The sequence below is a fragment of the Amblyomma maculatum genome, chromosome 1 (assembly GCF_055883805.1).
Source record: "Amblyomma maculatum isolate TAMU_Amacu chromosome 1, ASM5588380v1, whole genome shotgun sequence".
NCBI classification, from domain to species: domain Eukaryota; kingdom Metazoa; phylum Arthropoda; class Arachnida; order Ixodida; family Ixodidae; genus Amblyomma; species Amblyomma maculatum.
In genome coordinates, this window is record NC_139344.1 from 240,759,384 (window position 1) to 240,772,215 (window position 12,832).

The window sequence follows — 12,832 nt, forward strand, 5'->3', positions numbered from 1 at the left end:
TCGTTCCCGCTGTTCTCGACACCCAAGTCGAGCCAAGTGCGATACGATCAACGAGCGCGGCTAATTTGGAAGCGCCTCGGAGCAATGGATGCGTCACGGTTGGTTTCGCCGGATAATATGGCATTGTATCCCGGATGTTCGAGCGAGAAACGGAGCCTCGGGGGGGAGTACGTTGTATGCTGACTCTTCGACCGAGAGAGAGGTTCAACATTATGTGGCGCGAGTGCGCACGCACACTTTGAACAAACGTACTACGTTGAAAAAGCGTGCTCTGAAAAAAAGCCGGAAAATAAAGATGCGAGAGTAGGTCTTTAGCGGCTTTATATGAGCGATTATGGAGGAAAAACGGTTCGGCCAGTTAGTGTAGGAGAGTGGAAGTTGGGGCGAAGGAGAAAGTCGTGAATGTTGCAGCGGAGAACATCAATCTTCGCGCACCCTTGCGCGCTATATGGCTCGCAGGTACCGGGTAGTCTAGATTTTGCCCACGTTGTGGTTCTCATACTGATCGCAGCAGCACTGCATCTGGCGCAAAAGTGCGTACAGTCGTGGTGTCCGCCGCATTGTCTCGTTCGAGCCGTTTTCATTGGTTGGTTGCACGCGCGTAGTAATCAATCGCGTTTGTTTAAAACGCTTAGACCTACTTGGGTTCTGCCGCCGGCGGTGTTTTTGCAAGCGACTGCCGATTTTTGGAGTGCAGCGAAGCACTCGCTGACTGTGCTGAACTTCGAAACGCGCCATACTCCACGTGCACTTTTGCCAACAAATTTCGCTACTGTTGCTGAATCATAGGCCAAAACAGGGACTCACGCAGGCAGTACTTTATGCGTATGCAATAAACATTCTTTTTTTTTCTCTCTCTCTCTCTCTGATGGTAGGTTGACTGGCGTTCACGGCATGCCGCATGCTTTAGCTTGGAATAGCTCCGTTGTCCATGACGAATCTTTCCGCTGAGACATTGAAGCTGGTGTCTGTTTGCGGTGCACCTATCTTGCAACGGGCGACTGAAGTCTGTCAACTGTTGCGAACACTCCTTTGGCACCTTCACGTTGTGTACATTTGCCGTTCTACCCTTCACTCTGCCATTAGCAAACGGAGGGAGTCCAGCCACCGCGGATGACTTTGTAATCATTTTTGCGGCACATTTTTTTGTTTAACTATTCTAATAGTGAGGCGTAATGAGCTTGGAAAGATCTTCGAAGATGTAATGAAGGTTTCATCTGTGGCATTAAAAATGCTTTTGTTGATCACAGTTAATTTATAGATTTTGTTTGCATGTTCGTTGCTCCGAGTAGTAATCCTTTACGTGCTGAAGTGAGAAGAGTTGAGCTCGGCTTATCACGCACCGTAAATAGCGGCGAAAATATTACAGCCGAAGAGAGCGCTGCCACTTCTCCAGCTGAACTTAGCAGCCAGCTTATTTTCGCTTGTTGTAGTAAGGAATGAGGTGCTGTCACGAGACGTGATACGCAGTGGAACATGCACGGCGCTAAATGCACAAGTCGCCGTCGGCATCGCAAAAAAAAAAATTGAGCGGGAAAAAAAAAAAAAAAAAAAAGGACGGGCTCACACTGTGCATACCGCGTGAATATTGCAGCTGATTGGAACTCTCTATATAAAAGTTTCTTTGTATCGCATGAACAACTCATAACATATAGCGCCCGAATTTGCCCGATGGGAAAGCATGCTCGCGCGCCGTTACCTCCCCTATGCGGTATATCGGGGCGGAGCTCGCTCAGCGTCTGAAGCCTGCCGCAGGTACTGCAGTGGTTTCAGGCGATGAGTGGGCTTCGGTCACCACGCGCGGTCGGAGTCCAGTGGTCTGCCAGCGTGGGCGCGCGTACTCACATGTGCCGGTGCAGTCATGCTGGCGGCGCGCACGTAGAGGTGTATCAGTCGTGTAATATCCTCCGTGAGCGGCGGCGCGAGTCTCTCCACACTGCGTGCGCACCGTGGCCCGTGTGGCCCTTCGAGTGGCCGAGGAAACCTGTTGCAGCTGCGGCGGCGTGCTGCGCCCTCGCCTCCTCCCGAGGAGAGCGCGCCGCTACTCGTCCACCGCGCGGGCCTCCTCCTTTGCTGACGTCAAGGCTGTCGCGATTGTTCCGGCCATCATCGACGCGCCGGCCGGTCCCGTTTCCGAAATAAGCCGCCTGTTTTGCTTCGCGCCGCCTTTCTCCGCGCGCGCCTGCCTCTCGATTGTGTGCTCCTTCCTGCTTGGAAGCGCGGTACGCGCCAGAATAAACATCAAATGCCGTCGCGCATTCTCGGCTTGCGGGAAACGGGCGGCTTACGTAAGTGTGCCGTGTTCGGCGGTTACGCCGCAGCGGGGTTTTGAGCCGAGCCGTTTGTCGCGCTATTTCGGGCTCGTGATCTATATGATGCCCATAATATATCCACCGCTTTCGGGGCACCCGACTCGCTTTTTTTTTCTATTACTTTCGCTGCAGAAAGAAACTTTCAGCAGGAGGTATTTGTCGTGGGCGCTGAACGTACGCCTGTCAATACCGAGAGCCATTAACTCGCGTCTGCCTCGTTTCCTGGCTGTGCGCGAAGGCTTTGAAACGAGTCGTTCGTGGTCGAATCGTTTCCCTGGATGAGGAAAACTCTGGAGGGAGAGAAATTCCGCGAGCCCTTTAATGACATCCGAGAGCAGCTCACTGCTGCGAGTTGCTGAATATTGTCAATATCTGTTTTTGTGTTGGTAATATCTACTGGAGTGCGTTTTATATCTTTTTGCTTTTTTTTATTGCGCAGTCTGGAGCCTGGCACACCGAATCTAGCTGCCTCGATCCTTCACCAAAAGCTTCAGGTATGTGGCATATAATTACGGGCGTATTGTAAGTAATCCCAAACAAGGTGTGCCGCTTGACAGCTTTTCAAACGATTTCTCCATGTCACTATCCCGTACTCATTTGATGAGAAGCTGTTTTCATGACACAGAGGCTGAATTTTTATTGCGGTTTGGACGCAGCCTGATTTCAGGCGCTTCTCCTGTATGCATTGTCTTTGGGGCGTTGATCGGTCAGTCAACCTGAGTCAGTCATCCTTTATTTCTACCAGGTGGAATTGGTAGAGGACACCAGGAGAGGAAGTCCCGACGAGTTGGACAAGCTTCGGGGGGGGGGGGGGGGGGGGGGGGGGGGAGCGCATTGGCTTCAAATAATTGGAGTAAACGAATCAGGTTGGTTTAAAGTTAAACAGTGTAATAATTATGCTCTTTTATCTAGTCGCCCATGACGACAGTCGAGAAGAAGGTAGGTGTTGTAGCTCATTGGAGCAGGAACGAGTCAGTCGGTTGGCTTTCTCGGACACTGCGCTAATGGGCGCAAGCGAAGCGGCGTGCACGCAGCTCCTGTGCGCGCTAATCGGCGGCGGGTTGCATCCCAGCGTGATTAAGTGCCTCTAGCGGGGCCGCAATTTACTAATTGTACGTAATCGCCCTTAACCATCCCATTGTTTGTTCAGCCTTTCGTGCCTGTCTTTGATCGCCCTGTGCGTGCCGCTGTGACCAACGGCGCCTTCGCTGACCATCTCCAACCTCCTCCCATCTCTTTGCCCCCGAGAGGTCCTGAAGACGCGTGCGCTTCGAAACCGCCCGGTGGCGCGCATTTCATCAGGCTTTAATTTATGTCGCACAGACGCGAAAAACGGGGCGGAACGAAAAAGGATGAAGCGGGAAACACGGGCTGAAGATTAAGCTAGTCCATTCGAAGGTAAGTACGAAAAAAAAAATACGGCCGATTTGCATAGTTAATCAAATGCGAAGTAGGTGCGTAGCACCGCTTATCCCCGCTATACTTTTCAAGCATTTTACACTTTCTTATACTTCGTTTTGCTTTTATATTAAACGCAGTTAGGATGTGATGGTTCGTACTCCGTGATGGTCTCCGAAGTTTCTCGGTTCCCCAACGAAGTGCAGAATACGATGCAGCCGGTTTACCGAAGTTAGGCGAGATAGACATAATTTATGGACATATTTACGAGTTAGGATCAAGATCTCGGACCAAGATGATCCAAGAATTCCTTGAGGTCACATTTCAAGTCCTCCGAACTGCGAGGAGAAATTTTGCTGTTGTATCCTAATTAACCGATCACATTCGTTGACGAAAACCAGCTCACGATAAGGCGGTGCCTTCATACTCTCGCCGGGCCTCCCACCACGACACTGGTCGATTGATGTATCATCCCTCCTTGGAATCAGCATTTTCGGAGCCGACGAAGGTTATCTGTGCTCGTCCACTGTCAGCCTTGCGTGAACTTGAGCGTCCAAACGGTCGCGTCTCCGCCGACTGTCGATTTATAGTCCTCCGGTTCCCCGATTCTGTCGCCCCATTTCTTTTGACGCAGCCGCCGTTTTCCAAGGCAGAGGTCCGCGAGCAGTGTCGCCTGACCGAAGAGGGCGGCGGCGGTTGCGCGACAGCAAAAGGGGCGCCGGCCGCTTCCGGACCGCAGGGTGTTGCGCAGGCGGCATCTGTACCGTAAAGGAAGGGGCAACGGGCCCGTCTCCGGAAACACGTGCGCGCGACCGAGACACTTCTCCGAAAGGGATGCCGTCTTGTAAACACGCGCACACACTCTATCTTGCAGTAACCGTCCGCTCTTCCCATAACTGTCCAAATTCCAGACAAGTCGAGCCCAACACCTCCCGACCAAACTTCAATGCACTGCTCTGCGGCTTAAAGATCTGGGGTTGGATCATAGGGGGAGAGAAAGAGAGAGAAGAGCGAGAGAGATGCGCTTGAAGCAGAGCGCGGATAAAGTCCAGCGCGGAGGCTTACGGCGCGTCGAGTGGCTCGGAGCTGAGGACCATGGAGTGCCGCGCGTGCACGTCAGCTGTTCGTGAAGGCTGAGGAGTGATTGATACGAAGGGAGAGATGCCAAAGTTGAGGACGCGCGAGCGACACACGAGTTACACACGCTTGTGCAACGCTGCCCAGTGACGGACGCCACGTCCGCAACTGACACGCCCCTCTCTCACAGTGCATCTATGCGGCCGCTCCGCACTTTCCCTTCCTTCTCTTCAAGTTCACGGAGAGACGGATGGACAGAGAGAGAGAGCGCGCCTTCTGCTACAGCTGTGCGGCCGCTCCGCCTCCCCAATGCTGAGCCGCGCGACACGCGCGTAGCTACCTTCTCTTTCTCCACTTCAAGTTCACGAAGAGAGAGAGAGCGGCTTCGGACAGACGTCGGCGAAATCCATGATTGCGGCTAGTAGTGCTAAAAGGAATTCAAAACCGATAATGAATAAGTCACTGGGAAAGCAAATTTCTTCGAGCACGTATTCCGTGGTGCATGCCACTTCGGTCGTTCTGCATGTGAAAGACGTGTTGATTTCAGCGGGCTTATGATACGGTTAATCGAATTTGTTAATGCACTAGCTGTCATTTTTTTTTTTTTTTGCATGTACGTGTCCTGATATTCTTTAAAGCGCATTCCCTCTCTCGTGTTGCGTATGCTGTGAATACTCAGACGTCTGTGCCATCCATGTAACGGAGTCAGACCTGTTCGCTTGCAGTAAAGATTATTGGTATACGACTTTATTACTCGTGTTTGCAAGCTGAGCAGTGAAGGCTTATCGTCAACTTGTATATTTTGAGAGCGAGAGGCCCGCGCATGAAGGATGGAATTGGAAACGTCCGTGTCTTTAATGGTTTCAGCGAATCAAGTTTCCCCATTGTGCCTGCAGATAAACATTGTTAATGCATGATGGGGGTCCGTAAAAGTTACTTGTCCGGTTTTTATCGCGTTAGCAACAAGAGGCTCACCACCAAGAAAGTATCGTGGTTCTGAAGCCCCTGCAGCCTGCCATAGTTGGCCCACAGAAGGGCCACCCGCCGCTTGACAGGTGGCCGAATGGATAGAGGGAAATCTCCCATTTTCTTTTTGGGGAAAGGCAGGAAAGACGGAAGACTTGAGTGAAACGAAAAACTTGCAATAAGCATATGTACCGCCCCTAAATTTGAGGAGGAGGTGACAAACACGTATGTCTGTCATCGCACTTTGTGTGCGCACCACGTGTACATTGCTAATGCGTACCCCGTCGCACGAGTCCTAATCATCGCCTCCAATTTCCTGATGATTTAATCCTCCGGTTAAAGTATGTACACTGTCGGACTAGCCGGTTCTGCATTTCTGTGCGAGAGGCCGCCAAGACCAGATGGGACACAACGAAAGGAAGCAACGCCCCGTGTTTCTGTTCTCTCTTTTCTTTGTCCCATCTAGATTTTGCGCTCTGAATGTGTCAATCCTTGCACAATCACGCAGTGAGTCCAGGCTTCTTTGTGAGCGTTCTTTCGGAATCCGCGTGCAGATGCTGAACTACTGCATCGAGAGGAAAAAAAAGCGAGAGCGCCGCCACCTCGCCGCGGATGATTCGGGCTCCCAGCGCAAGTCTGGCTCGAGCGAAAGCGACGAGGACATATTCTACGAGTGTCCAGACGACATTGCCGCAGAAGGTGACAAGTGCGAGTCTGCAGACAATGCTGCCAACGTGGGAAGCAGCAAGTCCGCTACAGCCAGCGCAGGTTCCCTTCTCACTGTTTTTGCTGGCATTTTGCCGTGTCTTTTCTGCTGTCGCGAACATGGCCCGTATTTTCCTAGCTGAGTGCAGCTCCACTTGTTGTGCTTCCCAGGTGAACAGGAACCCGTGCGCGAGGGCGTGCTGCGCCGGTGCGGTAATATGACGCTGCTGGGTAGCGACGAGCCCCTCTACATCCCCATAACTCAGGTGCAGCACCTCCCTCTCACTCTTGTATACACCGTGAATGAGTCTGAGGTCCGCGGACAGGAGCAAGATGAAAAAAAAAAAAAAAAAAAAAAAAAAAAAAAAAAAAAAAAAAAAAAAATCACAAGACTACGGTGTACTGTGAAAGCTCAGCGGAGAACTTTACATTGGCTTGTTTCAAGACAGCTGGGACATTATATCAGTGCACATGATGTCCGCTGAGGTCACGAATGCTGAGCAGAATGTCATGATCGCTATGTTGATTTCCTTTCTGTATGGTCTCTATACAGTAGTAGGTTTTATTTTTGCGAATATGGGGATGACAGCCCATACTCGTGAAGCAGTTTCGTGGCACTGACGCCAGGACTTATTGTTTGACGATTTTTTTCCCTACGTCCACGACGTTTATTTCTTTTTGGACAGGAGCCAGCTCCGATGACGGAGGACATGCTCGAGCAGCACGCCGAGGCGCTGGTAAAGCTGGGCAGCAACCCGGAGGGCGCCATGCTGCGTGCGCGTATGCAAAGCGCCTGCCTTTTCTCGGACATGGAGGCATTCAAGGTGGGCGTTTGCTGATGGCATCGTCTGTGAGCGCAACGAAATAACGGTCTATGCCGCCTTGGGAATCTGCGATCTGGGAGAGAGTACAGCGTTTGTCCAAAGTACAGGAGTACAGTTATTGCTTACTGTCCTGTTTGGACACAGCCTTGTTTAGGACACGTTTGGGGCTATAAAAATGGGCTTTAATTACAAGAAACTGCGGAGAGGTCAGCCTGAGGCATGTGTTGTGTCCATACACTGTGCAGATTGAGTTGAGGAATGGGAAAAAAAAATGATCTTTAGAAAGGGAACAGTTTTATTAGAGATCATTTAAATTTCCCTCCTTCTGCTGTGACATTTCTTATTACACACCTCTTCTGTGTTTGCAAGCAGTGTGATGTGAAAGGGTACAGCCTGGGTACAGATCCTCAGTTTGGTCTTCACACTTGTCCTTGTTTGTTTGTTATGTGCATGTTTTTCTACCAGTATGCCTTTTTTAAGCTGGTAAGCCAGGGTTGCTGTTATTCTTTTTATAATTAAAACGATCCTCACATTTATTGCACCGTGTTGTGAGCAGCTTTATGTTTTGCGTTGCATGTTGGGAAAGGTGTGTGAGATGTGAGTGTACTGTTTTCACTGGTGCATCCAGGCAGCCAACCCAGGGGCATCGCTGAGTGATTTTGTGCGCTGGTACTCTCCCCGTGACTGGGTGGCCCCGCTGGTGGACCAGGCAACTGGGCAAGTAATTGAGGAAGGCCACCTGAGCCACCGCATGCAGCTGCCCGGTAACACTTGGCAGGAGGTATGGGAGACAGCACGGCCTATGCCTGCACACCGCCAAAAGCGCCTTTTTGATGACACCAAGGAAGCTGAGAAGGTACGTCTCTGTGGTGTGCGTCACTGTTCAGCAGTGTTGTGTTCTGATATTCAAGTGCCGTCTATTTGGTGCAAATGCATAACAGTTATTGCCGTTTTAAGAACCACTAGGTCAATTGCTGTCACTGCATTCATGTAAGCTTTGATACTGGATTTACACTGTGTGGTGTCTGAAGCCTTCATTGGGAGCCCAGTCTTGCGGCACTGTCAACAGCTACAGAATGCTACTGCTGAGCCTAAGGTAGCAGGATCTAAGCTCAGCTGTATGGCTGGATTTTGGTCATTTAATGCTTTAATTTGGATGAGTTGGTTCATTTCCAGTAATGTACATACTTACTTGAAGACGACAGGACACAACGAAGGAGCACATGCAACAGGTACAGGGCACATGTCGTGTGTGTTTCTTTGTTGTATACTGTCTCCTTTATGTAAGTACGTACATTATTAAATATTTTGATCATGTAGGCAAAATGCACAAATACCTGTCTGCTGTGGATATTAGTGCTTCCCACTCCACTCAGCCACTGCCAAGATTATGTGTTACCGATCAGAATCATGCCCTGTACGCATGCAGTGGAAGCCTGCACATCATTCTTGCTTTGCAAGAGCAGCTTGCTGCCATGCATTTTGACAGTGCCAGCATTCTGCGCACACACTCACTGACGGAGAAGTTCGACTAAAGTGTGAGAGTTTAGTAGGGCTTCCCAGTGCCTGCTTGTAACCCCTTTAATGTTGGGTTTGCAGAACTTACTGCTGCCATCTAATCACTGTATTCTGTTCCCTTCTTTCTAGAGTTTTGGCCACATTCTGCCTACTGTTTATTTTTTTTTTTTTTACACTGAAATTGAAGAGTGGAGGAAATTGAAATTTGGAACAGTAGCAATTCCTTGTATGATAATAGATTGAAGCAAAATGGAAAATTTTACCCCTCATATCATTCTTATTAGTTTTCGTTTGTTTGCAGTGCTTCTCTTCAGGTTTTTTTTTTTCTTTTATGCAAAAAGCTTATGCAAAAGTGCACTTGAGTTTAAGTAAATAGAATTTAAACAGTATGCCCAGACAATCAGTTTGGTTGTTCTATCTGCTGCCAAAGATTGCCACTACATTTTGATGCCACTGGCCATAGATGAGTGCTTCTGGAGCAGGATTAAGTATTGAATGCTACAACTTTGGAGATCTCATTGAGCATTTTAAGGCCATATCGTATTCTGCACACAAAAAATAAAAGCCACATGCATGATTTGCATCATAGGGCCTCCTTAATTAAAGGGAGCTTCAAGGTGAGAGGCAGAAACAATTGTGTTGAAAAAATCTCAATTCCATAAATGCATGTTGAACTGTCTTCAACCCTGTTTGGTTTTTATTCTCAAACTTAGTAGCCTTTCTCATTGCATCACTGACACAAGTTTATCATGCAGGTACTGTTTTATCTGCTATCACTGCGCCCAAGTGAGATTGTGAAGCTTCTGATGCCCATTCTAATCCACTGTGCCTTAGCACACATCATTGATCATGGTAAGAATACTTACTTTTTCCACTAAATGCAGCATATCTGGTATAAAGTACTGTACATCGATCATTTATTCTTTTCTAATGAGCTGATCACAGACAGTAGTTGGATACAGCTCAGGCCTACAGTAAGTGCAACACACCATTCCTCTATCAGAGAAAGTAGTTCCCTGTTAAAGCATTTCTGGTTACCTAAATAAAAAGCTAAGCATCTGACCAGATTACCAGCTCAACAATTTCAATGCCTTTGGCTTCTTTTGTATTGTCAAATTTGGAAACCTGATTTTGTTTGCTGTTTAGCAGTAATGCATATGTCACATGCCATGTCCCATAGTTAGCAACTTCTGATTTTTAAGTTGTACCCGACTATAGCTCAACTTTGGTGGTGTTCATTACTGCTTCTAGAGTTGTCTTCAGATAGCTAGCGCACAAAATAACTGGAGACAACTAATCTTATGCGCTACATGACGCATAGACGCTTATGCGCTCTTGACCTGAAAAACCATGTTCTGGTAATATACAAGGTGCCTTAAATAATTAGAACCATGCTTAAAAAGTATACACTGACTCATTGTTGTCCATTCCTTGCCTTACATTGTTGCCTCCTAGCAAGGTTTTTCTGATTCGCTAATTAAGCAGTGAGTAAAAATCAATTTTAGCAGGGTGGCAGTATTTAAAATTTTCAAATATCTTCATAGAAGGTACAAATGCTGATTGCAAAAATTTTAGAAAGGTGCTTTCATGATAGGATTAATTCAGTGCATTTTATGATGCGAGTCAAGTTCTACACTAGCATGATATTAAGATTGCTTTGAAAAGTTTTTAACTTGCAAACTTTGGGCGTGTGAAGGTCATGTATGTGGACACTACATGCAAAGACTAGTAGCATGCATGGAGTGTCAAGGCAAGTGGTCATAGTGCAAATTTAACGAGTTCCACGCATTTTACTTGCCACTAAAAAAACTCATCTAAAAGAAAGGAAATACAGTCGTGCCTCGTTAATATGGACACTTTGGTTCCCGACCAAAACTGTCCATAAAGCGAGTCATCCATAATAACAAGTCATGAATAAAAACAAAAAGGATTTTATTGAGAAAAGAGAATTGTAATTAATGTCTGCTTTTGTACATAACGGTGTGCACTGGACTCAAAATTTCACAGAACACCGGCACATTTGAGTGCATTATCCTTGTCATTGTTGTCTTCGAAAAATTGTAGTGCGGCCTGAAGCGACTCGCTTACCATGACACCCATGATGTTGGGCTTTGTGTTGGTCGAACTTTCGAGCACGAACTCCCCACTGGGCGATGAATCAGCGTCTGATTCTCTACTCACCGCCACTTCCAAAATGTGCTCTTCACTGAGCTAAGTAGCCGCTAAGTAGCTGCTTGAGATTCTCCTGAGGCGAGGAAACAGCTGAGCTGTCGATACTAGTCCCTCGCAGCTTGGATTGACTGAGATGGCTTTTGCCGCTTGTATTCACAGATTTCTTCGCGCCTACGTTCAGCTCTGTTCTTTTGCGTTTAACTCCCACTATGCCAAAAGCCAGACTCAAGTTCAGGGCTACAGGCTCCTGATGCTGTGCACTTTTTTTGCCTAGTTAACCTTTCTGCCTTTCCGTTCTTCTGATTCTTTCTTTTTTTGCCTTGTACTGTTTCTGTAAGAAAGCGAAGGAGTCAAGCTGGCAAGCTGCTATGCAGAGGGCTATCGAACATCCCATCTTCTTGGCGCCGTTTTTATGTGTTCCCATAAAACAAACACTGCAAGCTGAAGTACAGTTTAGAGCGAAGGCTAGCCGACTACGAAGAGCTCAGCTCAGACCTTGTCAAGGCCGCATTGTTGACTCAAAGCGGAGCCGACATACGGACCGCCTAGTGTGCATAGTTTGGCCGTTCGACAGCGCAACAAGGACGAAAACCAGGAGCATGAGAGGGAAGCGCGTCCAGGACGGGACGCCCGGTCCGGGTTGCGTGTTCGTACGTCGCCTCTTTTGTCGCTGTACTTTGTGAGCGTGTCTTAACTCTCACCGAAAAGCGTTAACGGCTTCATGGAACCCACATTGCGCTTTGGGAAAGAAAACTTCAGTTCCCATCGCCACTGTAGGCACTTGTCTTTCTTCCTGTCATTTCTTTTTTACGCTTTTACCGGCCTCGCACGTTCAGCAGAATTTATTGCAACCACATGTTGCTGTTTTCCCGACTGCGGCGGCACTTCCGCTGCACCCAGAGGCCTCCTAGTTCCCCCTTTCGGGGTCTTTCTTAAGCTGGCCCTCGGTTTGCTGTGTACGCTCCTCTCCGCTCTTGCGCTCCCCCCCCCCCCCCCCCCACCTCCCCCCTTCCTTAAAACGGCGAGACGCCGGCTTTGGTTCTTTCCAACCCCACAGGGCTCGTTCAGGCATCCCGCCGTATCGGCTGTCGCGTAGGTTCGCGGGCGGCGCGCCCTTCTTTAACTTGTGTTCGGACTACTCTGCTTTTTTTTCAACCACTGGTTATATTAACGAGACAAAAATACATGGGCCCAAGTGGGGCGCGTGCATTCTTCCCCTGTCCATTGTCCGGACAGCGAGTTTCCATATTAACGAGGCATAAATACATTGAAAAGGTTTTGTCCCCAGAAAAACTGTCCATAATTCGGGTCGTCCATATTAACGGGGCACGACTGTATATGTCCTGCATAACTGCTAAAACATTAAACAACAAAACGTTTTGCTACCTGATTATTTAACATTTATACTTGTAATGTACCTACAGCAGTGTTTGCACTGGCTCTTAAAGACCTTCAATACCCTTGATTTAAAAAAAAAAATGTTGACAGAGACACTTGGGACTGCCTGGGTGTTATAATGAGAAGGCATGAACACAACCGCTAAGGCCACAGGAGCCCCTTTACATTGCACCCTACAGCACCGACACGGCTGTCACTCCTGTGCTTATGCAAGCACTCACATGCTGGAATCTTTAGAAGCACATGTTTTTTAAAAATATCACATGTCAACTCAGTGTTGTGGCTGTAGGAGACACGCTGCTGTGCGTGGAAGAAGCGCTATGGCCTGTCATTCAACTCCTTCCAGCTACATGCCGCTCACTCGTCAGACACCCAAGACTACACATGCCCTCGCATGCATGGTCCAAAGGGCCGCATCTCTCCCTTTCCACGTGCATCCGCTCTGTTCATACTGCTGCATGC

The 12,832-nt window shown here is 48.4% G+C and overlaps 2 protein-coding genes across 3 annotated transcripts in view; one reads left to right on the forward strand and one right to left on the reverse strand.

The window, feature by feature from the left end:
* LOC146206047 (uncharacterized) overlaps nucleotides 1-1,960 on the reverse strand; it is a 57,897-nt gene extending 55,937 nt beyond the window's left edge. The window contains exon 1 of the mRNA XM_084590697.1: nucleotides 1,846-1,960. The gene's annotated coding sequence lies outside the window, so the exon portion shown is untranslated. The remainder of the gene's footprint in view (nucleotides 1-1,845) is intronic.
* Nucleotides 1-12,832, forward strand: part of Rab3GAP1 (RAB3 GTPase activating protein subunit 1) — a 257,376-nt gene that overhangs the window by 226,843 nt on the left and 17,701 nt on the right. For both annotated transcript variants that reach the window (XM_084590698.1, XM_084590699.1), the window contains exons 16-21: nucleotides 2,752-2,806; nucleotides 6,308-6,521; nucleotides 6,630-6,724; nucleotides 7,145-7,282; nucleotides 7,911-8,138; nucleotides 9,556-9,652. In XM_084590698.1, coding sequence (XP_084446824.1) covers nucleotides 2,752-2,806; nucleotides 6,308-6,521; nucleotides 6,630-6,724; nucleotides 7,145-7,282; nucleotides 7,911-8,138; nucleotides 9,556-9,652 — 827 coding nt within the window. The remainder of the gene's footprint in view (nucleotides 1-2,751; nucleotides 2,807-6,307; nucleotides 6,522-6,629; nucleotides 6,725-7,144; nucleotides 7,283-7,910; nucleotides 8,139-9,555; nucleotides 9,653-12,832) is intronic.